Here is a 27,387-nt window from a genome sequence, read left to right as displayed (position 1 = left end):
CACGGATTGATTTGCGTATACTGAAGAATCCTTGCATCCCTGGGATAAATCCCACTTGATCATGGTGTATGATCCTTTTAGTGTGTTATTGGATTCTGTTTGCAAGTATTTTGTTGAGGATTTCTGTATCTATATTCATCAGTGATACAGGTCTGTAATTTTCTTTTTTTTTTTGGTGTCTTTGTCTGGTCTTGGTATCAGAGTGATGGTGGACTTATAGAATGAGTTTGGGAGTGTTCCTTCCTCTGCAATTTTTTGGAAGAGTTTGAGAAGGATGGGTGTTAGCTCTTCTCTAAATGTTTGATAGAATTCACCTGTGAAGCCATCTGGTCTTGGACTTCTGGTTGTTAGAATATTTTAAATCACAGTTTCAATTTCATTACTTGTGATTGGTCTGTTCATATTTTCTACCTCTTCCTGGTTCAGTCTTGGAAGGTTATACATTTCTAAGAATTTGTCCATTTCTTCCAGGTTGTCCATTTTATTAGCATAGAGTTGCTTGTAGTAGTCTATCTTAGGATGCTTTGTATTTCTGCAGTGTCTGTTGTAACTTCTCCTTTTTTATTTCTAATTTTATTGATTTGAGTCCTCTCCCTCTTTTTCTTGATGAGTCTGGCTAAAGGTTTATTAATTTTGTTTATCTTCTCAAAGAGCCAGCTTTTAGTTTTATTGATCTTTGCTATTGTTTTGTTTCTATTTCATTTATTCTGCTCTGATCTTCTATGATTTATTTCCTTCTACTAATTTTGGGTTTTGTTTGTTCTTCTTTCTCTAGTTCCTTTAGGTGTAAGTTTAGATTGTTTGAGGTTTTTCTTGTTTCTTGAGGTAGGCTTGTATTGCTATATACTTTCCTCTTAGAACTGCTTTTGCTGAATCCCATAGGCTTTGGATCGTTGTGTTTTCATTGTAACTTGTCTCTAGGTATTTTTTAATTTCCTCTTTGATTTCTTTAGAGATCTCTTGGTTATTTAGTAACATATCATTTAGCCTCCAATGTGTTTGCGTTTTCTACATTTTTATCCCTGTAATTGATTTCTAATTTCATAGCGCTGTGGTCAGAAAAGATACTTGATATGATTTCAATTTTCTTAAATTTACTGAGGCTTGATTTGTGACCCAAGATGTGATCTATCCTGGAGAACTTTCCGTGTGCACTTGAGAAGAAAGTGTAATCTGCCGTTTTTGGATGGAATGTCCTATAAATATCAATTAAATCTATCTGGTCTATTTTGTCATTTAAAGCTTGTGTTTCCTTATTACTTTTCTGTCTGGATGATCTGTCCATTGGTGTAAGTGAGGTGTTAAAGCCCCCCACTATTATTGTGTTACTGTCGATTTCCTCTTTTATAGCTGCTAGCCGTTGTCTTATGTATTGAGGTGCTCCTATGTTGGGTGCATATATATATTTATAATTCTTATAAATTCTTCTTGGATTGATCCCTTGATCATTATGTAGTGTCCTTCCTTGTCTCTTGTAACATTATTTTAAAGTCTATTTTATCTGTATGAGTATTGCTACTCCAGCTTTCTTTTGATTTCCATTTGCATGGAATATCTTTTTCCATCCCCTCACTTTCAGTCTGTATGTGTGTCTAGGTCTGAAGCGGGTCTCTTGTAGACAGCATATATATGGGTCTTGTTTCTGTAACCATTCAGTGAGCCTGTGTCTTTTAGTTGGAGCATTTAATCCATTCACGTTTAAGGTAATTATCTATGTGGATGTTCCTATGACCATTTTCTTAATTGTTATGCATTTGTTTTTGTAGGTCCTTTTCTCCTCTTGTGTTTCCCACTTAGAGAAGTTCCTTTGGCATTTGCTGTAGAGCTGGTTTGGTGGTGCTGAATTCTCTTAGCTTTTGTTTGTCTGTAAAGCTTTTGATTTCTCCGTTGAATCTGAATGAGATCCTTGCTGGGTAATCTTGGTTGTAGGTTCTTCCCTTTTATCAGTTTAAATGTATCAGGCCACTCCCTTCTGGCTTGTATTCTGCTGAGAAATCAGCTGTTAACCTAATGGGAGTTCCCTTGTATGTTATTTGTCGTTTTTCCCTTGTTCTTTTCAAGAATTTTTCTTTGTCTTTAATTTTTGCCAGTTTGATTACTATGTGTCTCAGCTTGTTTCTCCTTGGGTTTATCCTGCCTGGGGCTCTCTGTGCTTCCTGGACTTTGGTGGCTATTTCTTCTCCCATATTAGGGAAGCTTTCGACTATAATCTCTTCAAATATTTTCTCAGGTCCTTCCTCTCTCTCTTCTCCTTCTGGGACACCCCCTATAATGCGAATGTTGTTGCGTTTAATGTTGTCCCAGAGGTCTCTTAGGCTGCCTTCATTTCTTTTCATTTTTTTTCTTTATTCTGTTCTGCAGCAGTGAATTCCACCATTCTGTCCTCCAGGTCACTTACCCATTCTTCTGCCTCAGTTATTCTGCTACTGATTCCTCCTAGTGTATTTTTCATTTCAGTTATTGTATTGTTCATCTCTGTTGTTCTTTAATTCTTCTAGGTGTTTGTTCTTTAATTCTTCTAGGTCTTTGTTAAATATTTCTTGCATCTTCTTGATCTTTGCCTCCATTCTTTTTCTGAGGTCCTAGATCATCTTCACTATCATTATTCTGAATTCTTTTTCTGGAAGGTTGCCTATCTCCTTCATCTGGTACAAAGTCCTTCATCTGGTACAAAGTCCTTCATCTGGTACAAAGTCCTCTGCCTTTTCATTTTGTTTATCTTTCTGTGAATGTGGCTTTCCTTCCACAGGCTGCAGAATTGTAGTTCTTCTTGCTTCTGCTGTCTGCCCTCAAGCAGAAGGTAGTTTTGACATGTACTCTTTTGAAACGATAACGTGACTGCAATCTTCTATAAGCTGCACCCAAAAGCTTTGTTAAATATGAGGCATAATATATACAAAGAAGATAATAAAGATAACGTAAATAAGCCTTCCTTGCAAAAACTAAAAAATCAACTATGGGTATCCACTGTTTCCTCTACTGTGTAATAAGCCTCGCACTTCAGAGTTACTTTTCCTTAAAAGCTAACCATTTAAACCCTCGTCCAGTGAAATGGGGTTAAGAACATTCCTGGTTTTACATTGAGGATCCATGTTAAATTATTTTTTTTTAATTAATGTTTGTGTGGGATAATCTGAGGTCTGGCTTATTTATGTCCATACCAACAAAAAAATTGTTCCAGCACCATCTGCTGAAAAAAATCTTGCTTTTCCCATCCAAATGATTTTGTACTTTCTTCTAAAATCAACTGACTGTATTTGTGTGGTTCTATTTCTGGCCTGTCTATTCTATTGATCTATTTGTTTATATGCCAATACCATACCACTTTGATTACTATGGCTTTTTAATGTCTTTTTTCCCAGGTTTACTGAAGTAAAATTGATAAAAACTGTACAAATTTATGGTGTATGATGCGATGTTTTGAGGTTTTTAATGTCTTGAAATCAGGAAGATGACACTTCCTTAATCCCTACCTCACACCATACACAAAATTAACTTGAGATGGATCACAGATGTAAACATAAAATCTAAAACTAAAAAGCTTATAAGACAACATAGGTAAATATCTTCATAACCTTGGTAGGCAGAGTCCCTAAACAAGACACAAAAAGTACTAATCAGAAAGGCAAATAGTAAACTGGACTTTATCAAAATTTAAAACTTGGGCTTTTCAAAACCAACATTAGGAAAACGAAAAGACAAAACATTGTCCAGGAGAAAAATCTTCTAAACACATTTATTTTACAAAAGATATGTATCCAGAATATATAAAAAGAATTCCTACAACTCAATAATAGAAAGACAATCCAATAAAAAAAGTGAGCTAAAACTTGGATACTTTACAAAAGAAGATATATGAGTGATGAGAAAGGAACAGTAGTTATCAGGAAATTAAAACCACAATGAGATAATCATTTCATACCCACTAGAATAGATTAAATCAATACAGACAACACCAAATTTTGTTGAGACTACAGAATAATTGGAACTATCAAGTTGTCAGTGGGAGTGCAAAACGGTAGAGAAAAGAATTACTCATTGTAACGTCTGCAAAACATAAAGACTTAAAACAAGCTTACTTACAACAATTAATTTTAATACTCATTTGAGTATGAGATGAGAGACTGACAGAAATGGAACCATATGAGATTCTAAGATAAATATGCTTCATGTAAGCTATCAAGGGAGAAGTTACTGCAAACTTGATCATTTAAAACTCATTAAAAAAGAATTACCTGTTTATATTCGTTAACACAACTTTGGCAGCAAAATCTCATCTGCTGACCTTCAATGACTAGGAGATTGTTTCCAGCACCTTTGCTGGGCAGGTACTCCCCACACTGCTCACAGCAATTCATCACTAGACCATTGGCCAACCTGTACTTGTTAAAGCACTGGTTACTGCACAGCTTATGTGTTACATTGTTAACGCTGACTTCATGCCGAATCTAAAAACAAAAACCAATTTATTAAATAAATGAACTGGATTAGCACCATACACGAGATACCTAGTTTTTTCAACAGAAATAAAGAACCTTTAGTAATTTCTCAGTGGATGAAACATTCACGTAAAAGACTTTACAAAAGCACATTTCACTATTCTTTCATTTTTATCTTTGATTTCTTTGTAAAATTGTGCTTTGATTTTATAAAAGGAAAAGTAAGATTCATAGAACAAAAAGCAACAAAATCAGACATTTTAGAATTACAGGGGCTTCCCTGGTGGTGCAGTGGTTGAGAATCCGCCTGCCAATGCAGGGGACATGGGTTCGAGCCCTGGTCCGGGAAGATCCCACATGCTGCAGAGCAACTGAGACCTTGCCCCACAACTATTGAGCTTGCGCTCCAGAGCCTGTGAGCCACAACTACTGAGCCCACGTGCTGCAATTACTGAAGCCCTCGCGCCCAGAGCCCCTGCTCTGCAACAAGAGAAGCCACCACAATGAGAAGCCTGCGCACCACAATGAAGAGTAGCCCCCACTTGCCACAACTAGAGAAAGCCCATGTGCAGCAACAAAGACCCAACACAGCCAAAAACAAATTAAAGAAATAAATTTATAAAAAAAAATTACAGGAAATGGTTAGCAGGTTTTGATATGACCTGCTTAAAAATAAGTGGATTGGGAATTTGTAGGTATTATAAACTTCACTGCCCTAGAAAACTGGGGTGGGGGGTGGGCGAAGGGAACCAGTATCACCCACATTCAGGATGGAGTCTGTATATACCTAAGTTCTTGCTTTGCTCAGCTCTATGGTAGCTAAGATAAAATTGTGTCTGGGATTTACACGGCTTCAGGGTAATCCAGACCAAATTCAGTTACCAAAGACCATGTTAAGTGGGGAGTCCCTGGATGCCTGGGAAGATGGCAATACCGCCTAAGAAATGTGAAGTGACCTACATACTTTCACTCCACCTGTTCTACGTGTTCTTGTAGGACTGGTTGTTTCCTTCATGTCCTGAACCTACATTTTCATTTACTGTGGCTAATAAGAACAAAATCCACCATAAAACTACTGCTCTCTTTATGAATACATTCAGTTCCACACAAATGGATGATTACCCCCCATACTATGGGGTGGGACATTTGTTATGAGACAATTCTAACATATGCTTATTCTTCCCTTCAACTTCACTGAGTAGATTCAAGACTCATCCATTAGGTAGATGGCAGAACATATAATAGCACCTAAAAGTTAAAATTATCGCTGTTAACCTAGATAATAACTTAAGATATAAAATCACAGACCTCTGTTAGTTTACTGCAGATTGTACATCTTGATTTATTCAGAACTCTTTTTCGAAGATTCTGGTTATCTTCATAGGGAGACAAAGACGTACCACAAAATTTTTGGAAGGATTCACTTGACTCCCCTTGAGGAACAAGAGTAGCCTGTTTTGCAGGTGCACCTCTGAAACACAAGGGATAGACACAATTTAAGAACACTGCATTCTTATTTTTTGGCCATGCTGAGTGGCTCATTTCCCCCACCAGGGACTGAACTCGGGTCATGGCAGTGAAAGCCCAGAATCTTAATCACTAGGCCACCAGGGAACTCCCTAAGAACATTGCATTTTAATAAAAGTCAAATATATATGAACAATAATTGACATTTTTCATTTTCTCATGATTTAATCCTAAGAATCAACTATAACTTTTGGATCTAGAAAAATCCACATTTTGGTTTAATTGCTAACAGTTCCTAAATAATATGGCAAGATATTCAGAGATAAAAATATTTTGTTGTCACAGGTTATGACCTTTAGGACCTTGCCACAGGTTATGACTTCTAGAAGCATTCAAAAAGGGTGTTAGCAACCGGGTAGAACCAAGGTAGAGGATGGGGAAGGGGGTAGGGAAAGGCAGTGGTGGGGTAGGGTTGATTTATTTCTATACCTAAACTCTATTTTCCTGCCAAGAGTAAGTACAATACAAATAACCCACAGCTCTGACATATGCTAGGACAACTCAAGCTCCATAAACTTGAAGAAACCTGTGCATCAATTCTATCCATGAATCTTCCGCAACTCTCTAAGTACATTCAGGACACAAATTCATACTGCCAGTATCCAATCATATGGAAGCATGTTGAAAGGTACGGCTTACTTTTTACATGTCACCTTGCGCTTCTTTGGAGTACGCTTATGAGAGAAGGAAGAGAGGCAGGTGGTAGAACAGAAGAGGTGAGCTGATCCTTTTCGCTGATAAGCTGTCTGTCCCTTCTGTAAAGGCTTTTTGCAGTTTGCACAAGTGATTTTAGCTGGTTTAGTGGGTTGCTGTTGGACAGAAGGCTGGAAGATCTGTTTAGGAAGTGAGTCCACTGGTGATAAAGAATCCACCCCTGGCTGTTTCTGATTACGGGGAAAGGATGCTGACTGGGAGATCCAAGAATCTTGAAAAATAAAACACATAAGAAAAGTCACGGAACAGTTAAAAACTCCCATCAGAAAAATATTTAAAATTTTCATTTTGCACAAGTCTAAGAGAATAGTGAGGAAGCCTTGCTGTACAACCCCAGGGGGACTCTCCCCTTTGTACTCTAAGTGAATGATGCTCTATTGTGCCAACACTGGAAATGGCGGCCCCGGAACTGTGCAATGCGGTAGCCAGCATCTCCAAGTCAGACCCTCTGTGCTAGAGATTGTGCAAGTAATTTAAACTAGGTCTTGGTATTCTCAGCTACAAATCACAATGATACCCAACCTATTAGTGTTATGAAGACTAAATGAGAGGGACTTCCCTGGAGGTCCAGTGGTTAGGACTCTGCGCGCTTTCACTGCCATGGCCCAGGTTCAATCCCTGGTCAGGGAACTAAGATCCCACAAGCTGTGCAGCAGGGGAAGAAAAAAACTACATGAGATAATACATATAGTAAAGCATTATGTTCTGTACACAGGGTACTTCCTAAGGTACTTTTTCTTTTCTAAGAGAAAAGTATTAATACATTATAAAATAAAGCAAATATACAAATATAAAGATTATAGTCTGGTGTATGATACCCATTTTCATAACAGCTTCCCCCCTAACATTTTATTATGAAAAATTTAAAGCATATAAACCTGAAAGAATTTTACTGTGAAAAATATGTCCATCATATAGATTCTATACTATTTTACTTTTTGCTTTATCACGTTTTCTATTTATTCACCCCGCTAAATAATCTATCTTCTCTATGTATTTCAAGTAATTTGTAGATACTAGTGCACTTCCCTCCAAAATACTTGCAAGTACATGTAATTTAGACATAGCATCTTAAGGCAACTCTGTCTACAATTACCTGCCAGCCTTCTAGACTATTTCCCAGGCATTAGTGTAGGTGGTGGATTACACAGGAGACCCAGCTTTCCTACCTTCACACGGGGACTCCATCGTATATTACTGTTAGCTTCAAAATGGTACAATATTATGTACAGGTAATAGTGCCTCTCAAACCTTAACATGCATACGATCACTTGGGAATCTTGTTTAAACAGAGATTCTAAATCAGTAAGTCTAGGGAGGGGCCTGAGATTCTGCATTTCTAACTACCTCTTGAGTAATGTTGAAGCTTTGAGAAACAAGGCCCGAGAGCACTGAATTATTCTGTCATCTCTCTTCAAAAATAGCTTTTGTCGTTAGGTAAAGGTCTATGGCCCCTCCACCTATTATAGCTCTAAGCGCCTCTCATAATACTACCAACACTAACAACTCTGTTTTCACTTCTAAATTCCTACCCATTGCTGCTTCTAATTTTGTCCTTTTCCAGATATTTTTATCTTAACAGGCAAAACCAAAACAGAACAAGTAACCAAAGGAATTCTTTCACTCCGCAGAAAGATACGCTGGCAAATATGAAGTATATAGCATTAAGTTTTGTTTTTGTTTTTATTTTGGCCGCGTCACGCAGCTTGTGAGATCTTAGTTCCCTGACCAGGGATTGACCCTGGCCCCACAGCAGTGAAAGTGTGAAGTCCTAACCACTGGACCACCAGGGAATTCTCTGGGCTTTTTTTTTTTTTTTTTTTTTTGCAGTACGCGGGCCTCTCACTGTTGTGGCCTCTCCCGTTGTGGCGCACAGGCTCCGGACGTGCAGACTCAGCGGCCATGGCTCACGGGCCCAGCCACTCTGCGGCATGTGGGATCCTCCCGGACCGGGGCATGAACCCGTCCCCTGCATCGGCAGGTGGACTCTCAACCACTGCGCCACCAGGGAAGCCCTGGGCTTTTTAATTTTGTACACTTACCCATACTTAAAGGGGATAGAGTTATATATAATTATGTAAAGTGAGACATCAACTATACTGCTCAATAGATTCTGCAGGGTTTTTTTCACTTTAGCATTGGTGCATACATAAGTAAAGCAAATGTTTTCTTTGTTTATACTGCAACTATTGAATTTCTCCTAATTTCAAAGTTTCTTATTTCATCAAATTCTTATTTTATCGTGTTAGTTTCTACAGGCTAAATAAAACAGGGTCCCCAACCCCTGGGCCTGGGACCAGTAGCAGTCCAAACGAGCACAGCTTCACCTGCCACCCCCCATCCCCCCATCGCTTGCATCACCTCCTGGAACATCCTCCACCCCCCACCGTCCGTGGAAAAACTGTCTTCCACAAAACCAGTCCCTGGCACCAAAAAGGTTGGGGACTGCTAAAATAAAAGGTCTCTCAACCAAATTCTTCCATGCTCTATCCCCAGAATAAATTTTAAGAGAAGGGGCCCAGAAGGATTTAATCCAAATCCCTCCTTATATGCAAGGAAAATTAAGGCCTAGAAGCTAGAGGTGATTTGCCCAGAATTCCAGTAAGTACCAGACCCACTATTTGAGTTTTAGATATTCTTTTTTATTTTATTTATTTACTTATTTTTTGGCTGCATCAGGTCCTAGTTGCGGCGTGCGGGCTCTCTAGTTGTGGCGCGCAGGCTCCAGAGCTCGCGGGCTCAGTTGCCCCGCGGCATGTGGGATCTTAGTTCCCCGACCAGGGATCAAAGAGGCACCTCCTGCAATGCAAGACGGATTCTCAACCACTGGACCACAAGGGAAGTCCCAAGTTTTACAGATTCTTGATTTCTTCCTGCATCTAAACTCTTCTGCCTAAAGAACAACCTTTTAGTATTTCTTTAGTGTTGGTCTGCTAGTGAAGTTACTTCAGTGTCTCAGGGGGGTTTTTAGTTGTTAAAGAGTAACACATACACATGAAGTTTATAATCTTAAGTGCACAGCTCAATGACCATCTTCACAAAGAATATGTACTTCTATGACCACCACCCAGATAAACACACAGAAAACTTCCAGGATTCTCATGTCTTTTCCACGCAGTCACTCCCCTCCTTTCCCACAAGCCATCCATATCCCCACTTCAAAGATAAGTTCTGCCTTATTTTGAACTTCGCCTATGAAATCACGTAGTATGTACTCTCGTCTCAACATCTCATCTGTTTCACTCACACTGAAGGTAGTTGTTCATCTGTTTCCATTGTTGAGTATTCCATTGTGTGGCTGATACTATTTATCACTCTACTGCTGATGACATTTCGATTGCTTCCAATTTTTTTTTGGTGGGGGGACATCAAAGGTTTATTGGGTAAGGGCTATTGGGTTTATTGCCCACAGCAAAAGTTCCTGGAGCAACACCCCACTGTGTACAACAGACAGGAGGCAGGACATGGGAGCAGTCTTTGCTACTCAGGGGAGAAGGAGGCTACCATCTACAGGCGGATGATTGCTTCCAATTTTTGACTATGATTTCTCTACATGTCTCTTAAGGGTCTCTTGCGTATTTATCCTGCTCAGAATTTGTAAAGGTTCTCGAATTCAAGGGTTGATGTTTTTCTCCATTTTAGAAAATCCTCAGTTACACCTCTTCTGCCTCATTTCTTTTTTCCTCTTTCTGGGACATTAATTACATGTCCTTTTCATCAAATGTCCTAAGTCTCTTACATTCTTTTCTGTATGTCCCCCTCTTGGTTCTGACTCAGTCTAGATAATACTCTGATACATATTCCAGTTCATTCACACTCTCTTCAGCTGTGCCAAACCTACAGTTAAAATGTAGACTGTCTGATACTCCTAGTACCTGCACCCCTTGTGGGTTCATTTCTATTGTCTGCTTTTTCTCTTATTTCATTACATGGCCTGCCTCCTCATATCCCTAATAGTTTTACATGAAAAACTGAAAAAAAAACCTGAGACTCTGGATTATGTTAGCATCCCCAATCCAAAGGTCGATATATATATATTTTAAATCAGTGTCCGTCTTTGTTGGCCCCTGTGAGTCTGTTGAAAGTTCCCCTTAGATTCTTAGCAGCCTTTTCTGGAACTGAACACATACCCGTTAGAGAAAAGCAACCCCAAGTAAGAGATGACTCCTCTGAGGCTCCTTCTCAGATATGAGAAACATTTTTTTAGTGTATTTGTAGCTCTGTGATGCTTTCGATATTTTATATGTTTTGTCTCCCTGTCCCCCATTATTCTCTGCAGGAGGGACAGGAGTTACCTATCGATTATTAAAGTCTATTATTATCAGAAGAAGAACTTCCTAGAATCAGTATCATAGCCAGAAATGTTTATAATCCAACAAAAATACAACACAGATGCAAGCACAATTTCTAAGTCTGAGTATTTTCTTTGATGAAATTTTGCTGTTTACATAAAGATACATGATGGCTGAAGAACTTTCTCTGAAATACAGTCTACCCTAGAGGTTAATGAAAAGATTAAATGACTCAAAGGTCCATTCTAATGGACATGATCTTATTTTCATAAGATATTACACAGTTTTATTTGTACTTTATGCAGAGCCATAATTTTATAGGATAAAATTTGAACCCTTAAGCCCTAGATTCAAATATAACTCAACTCCAGAAATCCTCATCTTGCTCTTATTTTTTTTTCTTTTTTCTGTGCTGGAAATCCTTCATTCTATAGAAGTGGGAAGCACACAGCAACTAAAGTAAGATACTCTGGGGGAGCTCTGACTCTAAATAATAACAACAATTACAATAGTAATACAATGGTCACCATATTATTCTGTAAGTCTTCTGGTAAAATTGGTTAATTTTACAAAAGCTGACAGCAAGCAAAAACAAAATTTAGGGTTAATACTAAAATTAGACAGCTTTCACTATGCTACATCCAACTTAAACAAAGAGTGAAAAGAGCAACAACAAGAAGACAGTCCTGGGGCTTCCCTGGTGGTGCAGTGGTTAAGAATCTGCCTGCCAATGCAGGGGACACGGGTTCCAGCCCTGGTCCGGGAGGATCCCACATGCTGCGGAGGAACTAGGCCAGTGTGCCACAACTGCTTAGCCTGCACTATAGAGCCCATGAGCCACAACTACTGAGCCCACACGCCACAACTACTGAAGCCTGTGCCCGTGCTCCGCAACAAGAGAGGCCACCGCAATGAGAAGCCCGTGCACCGCAACGAAGAGCAGCCCCCGCTCACTGCAACTAGAGAAAGCCCGCGGGCAGCAACGAAGACCCAACGCAGCCAAAAATAAATAAATAAATAAATAAACTCCTTTTTGACAAGTGACTCCACCTTTCAGAAAGCTTCAGACACATCTTCACCATCACTCTTTACCTGACAACTCTGTAGACCCTCTTTTTAGAATTCTGGGCCAAATGGTATTATTTAAAGGATAGGGCCTCCCTGGTGGCACGGTGGTTAAGAATCCACCTGTCAATGCAGGGGACATGGGTTCGAGCCCTGGTCCGGGAAGATCTCACATGCCGTGGAGCAACTAAGCCCGTGCGCCACAACTACTGAGCCTGAGCTCTAGAGCCTGCGAGCCACAACTCGAGCCCCACACGCCTAGAGCCCATGCTCTACAACAGGAGAAGCCACCACAATGAGAAGCCTGCGCACAGCAACGAAGACCCAACTCAGCCATAAATAAATAGATTTATTTAAAAAAAAAAATAATAAAATAAATAAAGGATATAATTCTGTAACTTTTTTCCCCCGAAATAGAACTTTAGAGAACCCAGGAACACTGTAAATTCATCCACACTTCAAAGATAACAGAAATTCACTGCCACAGCACAAACAAAATAGTTTAAATGTAGTTAAGAACGTCTTCATATATATGAATGAATGTCAGGGGAGTCCTTTAATGCTTTTTGTCTGTTACTTTTTAAAATCATTGATACCTCACGACATGAGAAAATTATCACTGTAATATAAAATACAGTTTTGAATTAATGAGATAAAAGGATGACAAGAATAAAAATACATCCAAGAGCAGTCAAAACTACTTTCAAACAACTTTTGCTAGTCTCAATTATGTCCACAATTTGAGTGGAGCAACAGTATAGCATCTAACTACAGTATGATTTTTTACAGTTAAGTATCAGTCTATGTGCTATGCTTTTAAATTGATCCACTTCATCATTCAATACACAACTTCAATTTACTCCAGAAGGTGAAAAACGGTCAAGGCTGAAACATAAAAGAAATACATGGCAAGCCTTCTGGTTTTAACTTCACTTAAGAGCTTATATGTACATAAGATGTAATTCATGCTTGTAAAAATATACATGTAAAATTTAGGAAATAATTACAAAACAAAAAATAAGTGAAAAAAATAGGAGTGAAAGAAACAAATCAATTACACTGCAATAAAAAATTTTAAAAAGAAGAGTGAAAGAAACAGAGATCCAAAAGAATGATTTTCAATGGACATTATTTCAAGTCTTCAACATCATCTTCAACCGCTTTTAAGCTTAACACATCACTCAATACAGAAATCACAAGTTTTTTATATTATTTTTCAGGTTTCACTCAATTAATAAACAAAAGATGTACATAGTAATAAGTAGATGACAAACATAAATGAACAAATTCATAAAAAGTCTGCAAAAGTATTTTTAAAAGTTCAATGATCATTAAGAGGATATCACCTCTAAATGATCAGTTTAGCAAACATTAATAATACTCCTACCCCTGAGGAGAGCTTACAATATTATAACAACAAAAAAAAACACCATAATTTTTTGGTGAGGACCATTCTGTATTAACCATGAAAAGCTTTAAAAATATGTTGACATCTGACTTGGCAATTTCACCTACAGAAACTTTTCACTAGAAAATATGTGTGACAAACTTAGAGATATTCATGAGAAACCTGTTTATAACTGCAAAGACTAAGACACAAGCTATTAAATAAATTATGAACATAAAAAGCTTACTATATTTGACATAAGCGAATACGCTAAATGATGAAATGTCAAATGCTTCCCCTCCACCCCAGGTCAAGAACAAGACAACAGAAGGCGCTTTCACTGCTGAGTGCCTGGGGTTCAATCCCTGGTTAGGGAACCAAGATCTTGCAAGCTGCGAGGCATGGTCAACAAAAAAAAGAACAAGACAAGACTTTATACTCCGATCACTTCTATTCAACATTACATAAGAAATAAAAGGGGATCTGCCAGGCCAAACTATTTCCATAATAAAACTAAGATTATGTGCCTTTTTCATCGTGTTGGCATCTGCACTAATGGGGCAGAAGCAATGATGTTAGGTAAAACTGCTGGCAGTGGAACCAAACTGTACTAGTAAAATTTTCTTCACTATCAGGCACTTGCACAAAAGAAAGAAAAAGTAGCACCTGTACTTCCTATTGTTCTTCCAACAACAACTGGTCAACACAATTCTGATGCTATAACTACCTGGAGTCAGCACCAGCCCCCATTCTGAAGGCAGAGTCCACAAGACTGCCCTCACTTTACATGCCACCTGGACTTCTGGCCAACTGGCTGTAAATGTGGGAGGTTCCTAAGGCCCCTTCAGATTTGATAATTTGCTAGAATGATTCAGAGAACTCAAGAAAGCTCTATACTTATGATCAGTTTTATTTAAAGGATACAAATCAGGACCAGCCAAATGAAGAGACATACGGGGTGAGGAAGGGTCCCAATGCCAGAGCTTCTGTGCCCTCTCTCTGAGGAAGCGGGTAGCGTCACCCACCCGGCACAGATGAGTTTTTACTGGGTTTCATCGTGTGGGTGTGACTGGTGGGATTATTCGCTGCGTGTGACTGGACTCAATCTCCAGCCTCTCTCTCCTCCATGAAGGCTGGGCTGGCTCAAAGGCCCAACACTCAAATCACACGGTTGGTCTTTCTGGTGACCCTCAGCCTTAATCATTAGTTATTAGGAATCTGGTAAATTTCAAGGATTTATTCTCTCTCCCAAGAACCAGGGACAAAGGCCAGTGAAATTATTTATTATGCAACAGAAGTCCTTAGTGAAAAGGTAAAAATTAGTATTAATTTTACTAAATTTCAGCCTCTGACTACATCTTAATACTCTGTATGATGAACAGGGAAGCATCCAGAAGCCACTTCTGTTTCATACCAAAGAACAATGAGAAAGAGTGGAAAAGCACTTGTAAAATTGTTGCACTGCAAGCTGAACTAGCCTTAAAGGAATGACAAAACAAACTGGTTATTGACATTTTCTTAAAATAAGCCTTTCACTTCAAAAAAATAACAGTATTTGTTGCCAGTGAGAAAATTTGAGCTTTCCAGTGAAAATCAGAGTCTTTGAAAACCTGTATCCACCACTGCTAGCGTGACAGCTTTCTAAGGTGTCAACATTTAGAAGACATAGGTAACTCAGTGAATCAACACTTTCCAAATAAGTAAAGCACAATGTTACCAAATCATACAAAGGTAAAATTCATTCAAAGATAAATGAATTTTAATGTAATAAAGCATGAAAAGTTCATTATATAGTTTCAGATTCCACACTGTAAGAACTTTTAAGAAACTACCACTTATCAAGTTTTGGTGCTGTGTCAAAAGGAAAAGGAAAAAACTATCCATAATTAACTAAAAAGGCTACTAAAATATTATTCCATTCTACAGCCACGTATGTATGTGAGGCCAGATTTTCTTCTTATACTTCAAACAAAAGAAGATATTGCAACACATTCAATGTAGAACTAAATTTGAGGAGCTAGATATACCTTGCTGTTTTCTATCAAGCCAGACTTCCAAAAAATTTGTGGGGCTTTCCTGGTGGCGCAGTGGTTGAGAATCTGCCTGCTAATGCAGGGGACACGGGTTCAAGCCCTGGTCTGGGAAGATCTCACATGCCGCGGAGCAACTAGGCCAGTGAGCCACAACTACTGAGCCTGCACGTCTGGAGCCTGTGCTCTGCAACAAGAGAGGCCATGATAGTGAGAGGCCCGCGCACCGCGATGAAGAGTGGCCCCCGCTCAATGCAACTAGAGAAAGCCCTCGCACAGAAACGAAGACCCAACACAGCCAAAAATAAATAAATAAATAAAATTTTAAAAATAAAATGCTTTATAAAAAAATTAAAAAAAAATATTTCTGTAACTGTAACACATCACTTTTCACTAAATTTCTTTAGTGAAAGTAGTTATCTTTCATTAAAAATATGTCACATAATAATTTTGTTCAATGAATAAATACCTTTTAAATTTATGTTTTAATTTCTAATATGATAACAGATTAAAAACAAAACAAAAAACTTTGGGATCCTCAATCACTTCCAAGACTGAAACTGAGACCAAAAAGTTTGAGAACTGTCCTATAGAAATTAATAAACAATACAAACGAAGACATTTAGTGTGTAGACTTTCAATAGTAAAAAATGAAAAGCCATACAAATGCTTAAAAAGTAGAGGAATAAATATCTCAGACAAAGGAATATTTTATAGCCACTGAAACCTCTACTTTTAAAATGACATAACAGGGGCTTCCCTGGTGGCGCAGTGGTTGAGAGTCCGCCTGCCGATGCAGGGGACGCGGGTTCGTGCCCCGGTCCAGGAAGATCCCACATGCCGCGGAGCGGCTGGGCCCGTGAGCCATGGCTGCTGAGCCTGCGTGTCCAGAGCCTGTGCTCCGCAACGGGAGAGGCCACAACAGTGAGAGGCCCGCATACCGCAAATAAATAAATAAAATAAAATTTAGATTAAATAAATCAAGAGAACACAAAACTAAATACAATATGCTCTAAATTCTATTTTTAGAACCACGGAGGCACAAGACTGAAAGCAAACAAAACAACATTTTAAGTTGTCAGTCACTTCTACTTAGTAAGGTAGGTGACAGATACTATTTTCTTATTTCTAACTATGATTTCCTTCAAACGTTCTGTAGTATTCTCATAACCAGAGAAAAAGATTAATTAAAAAAAATTTTTTAAGAAAAAAAATACTAGCATTCCATTAAAACAACCAGTGATTCGGTTCTTAGTTCTAATTACTTTCCAGTCCTTTCCTAAAATTCTAAGTTGGTCAATAGCTAAAAGCACTAAAATGACCCAAAACAAACAAACACAAACAAAAAACAAACAAAAATCTGAAAAAACAAACAGCACACCAGGTCATGAAAAATCCACAAAAAAGATTTGCTAAATTTTAAATAACTTTCATTATATTTTACCAGAACACAACTGGCCTCATAAGAGTCTTTAAAATACAGATATCTGATTTGGGACTTTCCTGGTGGTCCACTGGTTAAGACTCAATGCTTCCACTGCAGGGGTTCAATCCCTGGTCAGGGAACTAAGATCCTGTATGCCACGTGGTGCGGCCAAAAAATAGGGGAAAAAAACAAGTCTCTGATTTAAAGGTAAGAAAGTTTTCTAAATTTAAAATGAAGCAACTAATAAAATGCTGATTTAAAACCAAAAATCAGAGACAAGCAGTCTAAAAGTAAACACTTGAAAAGCAAAAATTGAAAGGTCAGATTATGTAATTACAAATTAAATAAAATTTAATTGTTATGTAATTATTACTTTAATCCTTTAGTTCACTATCCATCTTTTTATTCTATGACTTTTACATTAAAATAAAGATGCTAGTAAACAAAGATGGAGGTAGTAGTTATGGGAGTTTTCAATTAAAACACTTCACATATAAATCACATTGGGTAAAATAGAGTAGACTGCACAGTTTTATTTAGCAAAAAATTCTATTTTAATATGAAAGTTGACAAAAAATATTTCACATATAGAATAAAATAGATATAGGTACTAAAAGTAACAGCCAAAAGTTTATTTACTTAGGGTGGAAAGAAAATATTTACTATCACTTACTGCTTACCAGGATTGTGATGAGCTGTAAATCCTCCGTTCTGAAAAACGTCTCCTGCCACATTCATTCTACCAGGATTAAAAGGTCCTACTGCAGTCTTGGTCTGTGAAGTTAAAGACGGGGTGTATGTTTGCATATTAACACCAAAGTTACTCGACTGCAGTCCGTTAGCGACATCTCCCAAGCTGGTATTCTATAGTGATGTTATATTTGTAATCATTAAGTTCATATCTCGCCCATCATTCAGAGCTTAATACCTCTTTCTAAGGTTGTAACATTAGTAATATGAATTTCAGAGTCGATTCTGTAGTGATAACACCATTACCCATTCCAGCATTTACCTTACTTCTTGAAAGACTGGAAGTGGAGAAATCCAAATCTTTGGTTCTGTTTTTACTTCCAGGAAGTGCCCATTCAATAAAACTAGAAGAAATTGTCTTTTCCTTTCCATTTGTTTCCATGTCCTCTTCATCATCAATGACAATTGTCTCACTTATACTTCCCTTCTGAGAAGCCAAACCTCTTGAGGAAGGAAGAATTATGGAATAATTTCCTTGTAGCTTTTCATTTCTTGATGCAGCAAATATAAAATTTCTTTGATCAGCTATTACTGGAGCAGAACTTGAAGGAGGTTGTATAGATTCAATAAATACAACATCATCATCATCATCCTCTGCTGACGAGTTTCTAGATCTATTAACTAAAGGACTAGCTGGGTCACCAAATGCCATGTCCATGAAACTAGTTGCCATGGCTTTACTCCCTAATAAAACAGGAGTCTGTTCAGTCAAGTCTAATCCTCCCGCTGAACATTTATCTATGCCAAAGAACCTATAACAGAGAGAGAAGAGAAAAAAAAGTTCTAGTGTACTATGATCATTGCATTTTATTGCAATTAAATAGCACAAGTGAAATTTTAAATTATTTTATGTGATTTTATCTAAGTCCTTCCTTGAAACAGAAAATTGTTCAAAATAATTCCATCAATTACCAATAACTCAGGGTCCAAAAACAATCATTATACTAAATATACTTTTATCTACTAAAATGACTATGATATTGTCCAAACTCTATTTCCCTAGGGTCTTCTGTCATTGTTTTTCAAATTCTCTGCTTCCAACATTAAACCTTTCTGAATCTTTTTTTTTTTTGTCCTTGTTGAGGAATCACCAGACACTATGCTATAGGTTTTTTATACAAAATTCTGAAAAACCCATGATGTAGATATAATTCAATTCATTTTACAGATTAGGAAACGAATCTGGGTAAGGCCAAATAGGACTCAAACTCAGGGCTCTAACTCTAGGCTCCAAATTCTTAGCCACTTTGTTTTATTCAGCAAACACCTCTGTGTACCTACTATGCACTAGAGAATGACAAACGAAAGGATCCAGCAGAGACATAGTTGGAAGAATCTGGAGAAGTGACCGACCAATGAAGCACAGCTCTGAAAGCAGATGAGAGAAGAGGAAGAGGAGTGCGTGCACAGCTGGTAGTGAAACTGATCATGAACAAAAGTCACCTTTATCTCAAAAGCGAGAGGGGAAAAGGTAAGTGTATGGCTGTCCCTTGGTGTCCACGGAGGGACTGGTCCCAGGATATCCATGGATGCTCAAGTCCCACAGTTAGCCCTCCGAATCCAAGGTTCCATATCCGCAGATTCAACCAACCCTGGATCGTGCAGTACTATAGTATTTACTGAAAAAGATCTATGTGTAAGTGGATCCGTGCAGTCCAAACCCATGCTGTTCAAGGTTTTGTCCAGTTGTAATTAGAACGTATGTAAGTATGTAGAAATAATAGATGGAAAGCTGAGGTAAGTTTATACATCCTGGCTTCAATTTTCTCAGAAGCTCAAGACAGTGAAGGAGGTAGGATCTGTATGGGTGTTGAATAATAAAGAAAAGTCACTCATACAGCAGTCATCATTCAATTTTAAACATCTCATATTGAAATATACTAAGTAACATTCTATTCTAAAATTTTCCCAACTAATTTTAAGTGATAGTACTTACAGTCATACATTCTGTAATGTTTATTCTTAATAGGCGCTATGCCGTTAAATATAGCAATTCAGTAAATGCTTATAAAGGTGAGGCAGGAACTATTCTTTTTCCCATTTTACCCATCAGGAAACTAAGACTCAGAAGATAAGAAGATAAGTAATCCACCTGGCCCGCCCAAGTCTCCACTGCTGGAAAGGGTAGAGTCAGGACTCAAATCCAAGAAATCTGACTCTATAATCTATTTCACAGCCACTACATTATATGCAATTACTGTATACAATTTTTTTAAAAATTACTTGTTTTATTAAGATGAGTGAATTCATTAAAACAAAATCAACATTCAAATAACTCTAGTTCAAAGATAAATAACAAATCTAAGGAACCAGTTTAAAAGGGTTATAAAGGAAATACAAAAATTAAGATCATGGTTAACACTCATCCAGTAAGCTTATTATGTGGTTGACTTTCAGAGAAAAGAGGCAATAATTCAGCCTAAACTGAATTATGAAATGTAAGAGCTGTTATATACGAATTCTCTCTGTCCTTTCTGTATTTGAATAAACCTAGAACAAAAAAGAACAATTTCTGGAAAAGAGCTATAGCTGACTCCACAGTACCCTCTGGTGGCTGTTAGGCCCTATTTTAATCTTCCCAAAGGAAATAACAGAAAGAGCATTCTTTATGCTCAGCTCATTGTAGTCATCTATTTCTGATAAAAGATTTAAGTATTCACCTATTTTCAAATTCCAGATTGTAAAAAAATTAAAACCTAACCCTAACCACTATCAGAAGTCATTGTGTATATAATTTAACCATCAAACACTTTCTTAATTCCATAAACATAAGACTACAAAAAAGTTTTAACCATTTCTATAACATTATCTAAAAAGAGAAAAAGTTATAGTTTAGCTAAGACACTGAGCCAATTACCTCACTTCATTGAGTTTTACTTTTTTTTTTTAAAGATGTTAGGGGGTAGGAGTTTTTTAATTAATTAATTTATTTTTGCTGTGTTGGGTCTACGTTTCTGTGCGTGGGCTTTCTCTAGTTGTGGCAAGCAGGGGCCACTCTTCGTCGCGGTGCGCGGGCCTCTCACTATCGCAGCCTCTCTTGTTGCGGAGCACAGGCTCCAGACGCGCAGGCTCAGTAGTTGTGGCTCACGGGCCTAGTTGCTCCGCGGCATGTGGGATCCTCCCAGACCAGGGCTCGAACCCGTGTCCCCTGCATTAGCAGGCAGATTCTCAACCACTGCGCCACCAGGGAAGCCCGAGTTTTACTTTTCTAAACTATAAACTGCAAATGGGGATAAAAAGGACTCTGAGGTTTTAATTGTGATAAGTGAACTTGCAAGTCCCTAGTCTCTCTGCCTGGACATATTACAGAGTGCAAAAAATGTTAAATCCCTCTCCACTGAGAGGGTATTCAGGCAAATACTTTGCCTACACCTTAGGATTTCAACAAATGTCTAGTTAATCTTAAATATTTACCTACTCTTCCTGGGGTATCTTATTCATCTACAACTATTTAATGTTTAATCGATCTTCATTTTGATGCAATGAAAATTAATATAAAATCAAAGGAAAATCCACACAGAGAAGTGCAGAATCTAATGGGCGTTCCCTGGTGGCCTAGTGGTTAGGATTCCAGGCTTTCATTGCTGTGGCCCACGGTTCAATCCCTGGTCGGGAAACTGAGATCTCACAAGCCTCGCAGTGCAGGACAAAAAAAAAGTTGTCCTAAGAACAGAAAGTTAGGCTGAAACCCCAGCAAGACTCTTAAATGCAAACTATCTCTAGGTTATGGGTAACAACCCTGCAAAGTTAAGAAAGTATTTAATTAGGGGTAAAAACAAGAGTTAACAGTAAAACAAAGACACAAATAAGGGTAGTTTGCCCTATTGTGTTTACTTTTAGTAACATCTCATAGCAGTTTTTATTTCCTAAAGGTTGCTACAATTATCTTTTTTTTCAAAAATTATGGTAAAATATATACAACATAAAATGCCATTTTAATCATTTTTAAGAGTGCAGTTCAGTGTTAGTTTTTTAAATATGTTTTTTTTTTTTTGCGGTACGCGGGCCTCTCACTGTTGTGGCCTCTCCCGTTGCAGAGCACAGGCTCCGGACGCGCAGGCCCGGCGGCCATGGCTCACGGGCCCAGCCGCTCCGCGGCATGTGGGATCTTCCCGGACCGAGGCACAAACCCGTGTCCCCTGCATTGGCAGGCAGACTCTCAACCACTGCGCCACCAGGGAAGCCCCTTAAATATGGTTTTTTAAAGTTGTAAAAATTTCTGCTGAATTCTTAAGATATAACTGAGTATCATGAATTTTCTTGAGATCACCTTCTATTAAAAAAAAAACCAATTGAATAATTTAGTAGCCATTCAATATTCAATTATGTTTGTGTACAATTAAGTAAAACTTACATATTAAAATGAATCAGTTAAAAAAACAGCTGCTAAAATAGAAATGGTGAGATATTAATATGACAAGATTAGTATGTGATGAGAACGGTAAACTAACCTGCTCATGAGTCTTCAAATGTTAAAATCACCAAGAAAGTATTTTCAATTATTTAATTATTGCTTCAAAGGTTTATTTTTTGGCCACCTATAAGCACACCTATATTTTTACGGCTCTATAAAAGATAAAGGATGCATGCTACAACAACCTGTTGAACACTAATGAGTTTTATGACATGTTCTACAGCACCTCTGGACTTAATATTGTCACAGAACAGATCTTTCTTAATATTAAAATATTTATATATTTACCTAAAAATAATATCAATTCCAAAGCCAGCTTCATGATAGTGAGTATATACTACAAGCATTCCCATTTAAAATCAGAAACAAAATAAAAATGTATGATGATTCTGGAGGTTTTACTCACAAATGTAATGAAACAGGAAAAAAGAAAAATCAAATGAACAGTTATGACAAACAGCAAGAGAATTACTTAAGTGTCTAAATACAAAACTACTATCTAGAAATCAATAGCCTAGTAGGGATTAAGACTGTAGACTGATCACACACAACTAACTTCAATCCCTTCTAAAACCTCCATAACAACAGTAAAGTTCCTACTGACAAGGAAAAGAAAAACAAAAAGAAGAAACAAAAGGAACAAAATTTGATAAGCTAAAGAGCAGGTGGATAAGCAGTTAACCAACTCTGCTGAGATAGCCAAACTCTAAAATAGTGATGGAAAAGGCTGAGAAATATCCTGACTTATGCTCAGAATCTTCACGAGACTCAAAGCCTATAGCTCCAGATATCACGGGACTAAGGAGCAGGTGGCTAAAACAGGAGGATGTGAAATCCCAAATCTCTTCCCTCCCTCTATTTTGGTGATGACAGGTCCTTCCCCACCCTGGCCCAAGTTCTAGACTTTTATTCTTTGGAGAGAATAGAACATAAGGTCTTTGTCTCAGGTTCACCAGACACTGGTGAATGCTTCAATAGCATGCATATGAAATGCCCCCTCTCTCACTTGATTTCCAGAGAGCTGGCATCCAGACTTCTATCTTGCAAGCAGCAGACTATTATTCCCTGGAAAACTTCTTTCTCAGAAACACTCCTTTCTGTGGAATTAGGAACACGAAAAAAGGAAAGACCTAAAAATAACGACTTTAAAGATTCTCCATCAACTGGCCAAAAAAGAACCATCCTACAGTGAAGCTCCAAGCTGAAAGTTCCATTCACTCTTCCAATCTATTCTCCATTTCCCAATTCTTAATCATGAGTAGACCTGTCAAGAACTATGAACTATCTGGAAAAAGCTTCTAATAAGAAAATTAGTTGTTAAAAGAGAGAGAAAAAAAAAAAAACACAAAGGAAAGAAGAAAAGGCAGGAAAAAGAAAACGTAAAATGAAAACCCACAAACTATTAGTACTCTAGACAGACACATGACAAGCAAAGACCATATAAAACTAATATTTCTAGTATAAAAAAGAGCTTTTGGAAATGAAAAGCTTAGCAGAAATGGAAAACTCAGTAAGATAAAGCGGAAGAAATATCAGGAAACAAAACAAAGATAAGAATTGCAGCCACCATTAACTCTGTGTGTGTGTGTGTGTGTATGTGTGTGTCCCACATAACTTATGTGCTAGGCGGCGATTTACAATCTTCATAGCAATCGGGAAGACAGACACAATTTACTCACTTATAAAATGTGCATAATAAAAATGTATTTAATTGAATAAGATGTGCATCTATAAAGATGCATTTATTGACTCTTACTTAGTTTGCACTTGCCAAAGTAGTAAGAAAGCAGAGATGTGAACCCCAATATGGCTGGCACTAAACCTAGTCCTTTGCACACTGCGCTCAACTACGCTAGGAACACACTGCTGAGAAAGTGGCTTTTCTAAGTGGTAATACCTGAGTCAGTGACTTGATCTCCCGCCAGTCTTTAAGTCCCTGCTAGTTCCCTTTCCCTATGAAGGTCCCTCATAGCTCTAGCATCCTACCCACATCCCTTCATCTCACAAAACTATCAAGTAACGTGAAATATCAGCACTTCAGATACCCGATGAACATTACCCAGTTGAAACAATATCCATTCCTAAAAGCTGTCTAACTAATGAAGTGTGCTGCGACGCCTAACAGCCTATGTGCAAAGCCAAGTTTGTCAAGGATTTACAAGGGCAGAGGGAAGGCAGGAACACTACTATGAGAGATGCACTAATCACAGGTTTCTTTTTGATGACCAGTGGAAAACTGATCCAAAAGGACAAAATAGGCAGGACCTAAGACTATACAGAATCCCAGATAATACATGGAGAATCAGATTTAGGGAAAAAAACACATCATTTTCAGACTCTTAATAAAATTATTGATTCAGGCAAGGATTGGTGTTAAAGCCATTAACTGAACAGCTGACAGAGCACTGGGCATTTTATTGCACCAAAGTGAACAGCACATAGGTTACTTCTTAGTAACAAGGAAACAACACATTAACTTCATAATGGAGGCTGTCACTACCAATTCCGTGGTCAGTCTCAGAATCACGGCTAGGGTGAGAACTAGATTATCTCCTCTTTTTTTTTTTTTAAAGACTATCTCCTGACTTGACCCTGGCTAGAGAGCTGCCAGGGTGCGTAAACACAAATAAATCTTCCTCAAAGAGACGACAAACTCACACAGAAGTATCGCCTCCGTCGACCTAACAACAGTACATTCAGTAATTTTTCTTAATCCAGCGATGAAGAAAAAAATTATTTCTATCCATAAGAAGGCCAAAAAAACCCCAAAGCTAACCAGAAAGCATTAAAAACGGAGCTACCTTTAACTCTTGTTTTAGAACCCTAGACAATACAAGCGGTGTGAAATGTCAGCGCCCGCTCCCAGTGCGTTCCCAGGGTTCAGCCTGGCCTGGCTCTGGCGACAGGGCCCGCCCCAGAAACCCGCTGAAGGTAAGAGAAAGAAAGGCAAGCGCCACAGAGGCGCACCCTGGCGCGGCGCTCACGGTACTGGACAGAAACGCGGGGACAACTACTCACAGTGGCGGCGCGGTCCTCCTCAGCTTCAGACAAACGTCCACCAGACTGGCCTGAAGGCGATTCCTGGTCCTAGAACGAAGAATGACAAATGATTTAGTGCTAGCCAACCTGGACGCAGCACCGGCTCGTAACCACCAGCGAGACGGAGCAAAGGGACAAGAGGTCAAGGCGTCTCCGCGCTCTCCCCCCCTCCCCCAACGCAATGCCGCCGAGACGCCAGGTACAAACAGCAAGGCCCCGCCACGACCACAAGAGACTACACGGTCCCTATGAACAACAGGAGGGAGGTGGAGGGCGAGCGCAATCTGGACGCCAGCGGGGAATCCTAGCCCCCGATGCTGCCCACCCTCCGCCGTCCCCGTCGCGCCCGGACCCACTCGCGGGCAACTCGCGTCGCCGCGGGGCGGAAACCCCCGCACTGGCCCGGAGCCCGAGACCTGCCCGCTCCGCGTCCGCCATTAGAAACTCGCCCAGATAAACTGTGACGAGAAGACGCGGCGCGCCGCGGCCCCGGCGGCAGAGGAGGGGACCGGCGCGGGGGTTCCGCGCCCTCGCCGCCAAACTTGGGGACCTCGCGCCGTCGCCGCCGCCAGGACGGTGCGAGCGCTGCCCCGAGCACCCACGGAGGCGCCCCTCCCCCCCGCCGCCGGCCCCCGCCCCGGGCGGCCCCGAGCGACTCCACCCGCCGGCGGCCGCCTCACCCGGCCCTCGCGGCCGCGCCAGCACCCCCGCAGCCCGCGGGCCGCCCGCCAAGGCGCCTGGGACATCAGCGGAGCCGCCGGCAGCCCGAGACGCCGACGCGCTAGCGGCAACGGCGGCCGCGCCGCGGGGCGCCTGTCCCGCGTCAGTGGGAGGCTCCGGGGGCCGCCCTCACCCATCTCCGCCTCCCGGCGCCTCCGCCTCCGCCTCCGGAGGCTGCGCCGCTCCCGGCCAACCCCACTGTCGGCGGTTCTGGGCTGGAGCCTAGGCGGAGACAAGCCTCACCCGGTTCTGGCTGCGGCTTCGCGGAACGAACCTCCCCGCCCCCAGACCCCGCGCCTTGGGCAACAAACGCAACTCCGCTCCGTCCAGTCCCGGCTTTAGCGCTGGTGAGGAGGCGGACGCTGCGACTGCGGCGTCGCGGCGCGGCCCGGAAGGCCCCGCCCCCACGCCCTCATTGGGGGCAGGGGAGGGCGGGCCGGGCGGCTCGGGCCCGCCCATTGGCTGCGCCCACCTGTCTCCAGGACCCCCCCCCTCGAGGGGGTGGTCCGACGCCCCGTCCATCAGGCGCAGGCCACACCCCCGCACCTCTATTCCACCCCCACCTCCTCCTTCCCGGCTCCACCCCGGCCCGACCCGTGAGAGTCGGGTCGCAGACGGGCGTGCCCGCTGCACCTGCCTCGGCTTGGCCCCAGGCGGCCCGAGGGCCTGAGCCGGGCCGCCTGCCCCCGCAGCGTCTGCCCCCGCAGCGTCTGCCCCCGCAGCGTCTGCGAGGGACGCCGCCCGAGGATCGCCGCGGCCTCGATGTCCCCCACCCCCTCCCTGTCCAGTGTCTGGGAGCCCCGTGAGGGCCGAGCGGGCAGGGGCTGCGGTGACGCGGGCGGGAGCCGGGGGCCGAGAGGCCGGCGGCGGGGGTGCCCGCGCGCTCCGAAGGCTGGAAGCGCTCTCCCTCGCCTCAGCCTGGTGGGGAGGCGTCCCTCGCTCCCGTCATGGCTGCGGGAGGAGACGACGTCCTCCATCTTGTCGGGGCCGCGGGCGGAACTCGGGGCAACTCCGACTCGTCCCGGCCCGGGCTGGGTCCCGCCGCCCGGACGCGAGGACAGCGCCCTCTGCCGGCTCCACACCTGGCCCCGGCCGGCGCGACGGGGCCCGGCCCGGATGCCGCTCCCGCCTCCGCCAGCCAAGATGGAGGCGGCTGCGGGTCCACGAGCGGGGCGCCCGCCTGTCGGAAGGGCTGGGCCGGCCCCCGAGCCTCTGCCCTCGTCGGCCCCCAGGCGGACGAGGCCCCGGGCCGGCTCCGCGGCGGGAGGGAGCGCAGGTGCGGACCGGGCTGGGCCGGGTCGGGCGAGCTCCGACCAAGGAGCCACCTGGGCGGCGGGTCTCTGCTTTTGTTCGTCGTCTACCACCTATGTCCCGGGCGCACATCACGGGCTGTGCGGGTCCCGAGGTGTCACGTAGGAGGTGAGCGGGGAGGCGGCCCTGGCGGCAGTCGGTGGGACTGCAGCCGACACTGTTGGTTTTAATAGAAGTTGGTGAAACACCGTATGACCATGATTTCTGGAAACACGGCTAACATGATTTTCCTTCTTTTTTAAAAACAGATTGAGCCCCCTTTGATTATTTCTT

The 27,387-nt window shown here is 41.1% G+C and overlaps 1 protein-coding gene across 1 annotated transcript in view; it reads right to left on the bottom strand.

Moving 5' to 3' along the window:
* Positions 1–26,325, bottom strand: part of ZMYM5 (zinc finger MYM-type containing 5) — a gene marked incomplete at its 5' end in the record, with an annotated part of 33,186 nt that extends 6,861 nt beyond the window's left edge. Inside the window, 8 exons of the mRNA XM_082675645.1 lie at positions 4,236–4,448; positions 5,748–5,910; positions 6,606–6,891; positions 17,561–17,654; positions 17,893–18,382; positions 25,063–25,131; positions 25,764–25,820; positions 26,078–26,325. Coding sequence (XP_082531771.1) covers positions 4,236–4,448; positions 5,748–5,910; positions 6,606–6,891; positions 17,561–17,654; positions 17,893–18,382; positions 25,063–25,131; positions 25,764–25,820; positions 26,078–26,325 — 1,620 coding nt within the window. The remainder of the gene's footprint in view (positions 1–4,235; positions 4,449–5,747; positions 5,911–6,605; positions 6,892–17,560; positions 17,655–17,892; positions 18,383–25,062; positions 25,132–25,763; positions 25,821–26,077) is intronic.
* Between the last annotated feature and the right edge of the window lie 1,062 nt (positions 26,326–27,387).

This window comes from Grampus griseus (assembly GCF_964374135.1).
Source record: "Grampus griseus genome assembly, chromosome: 18".
Taxonomy (NCBI): Eukaryota; Metazoa; Chordata; class Mammalia; order Artiodactyla; family Delphinidae; genus Grampus; species Grampus griseus.
The sequence above is the reverse complement of the archived record's forward strand: the minus strand, read 5'-3'. Positions and strand labels throughout refer to the sequence as shown.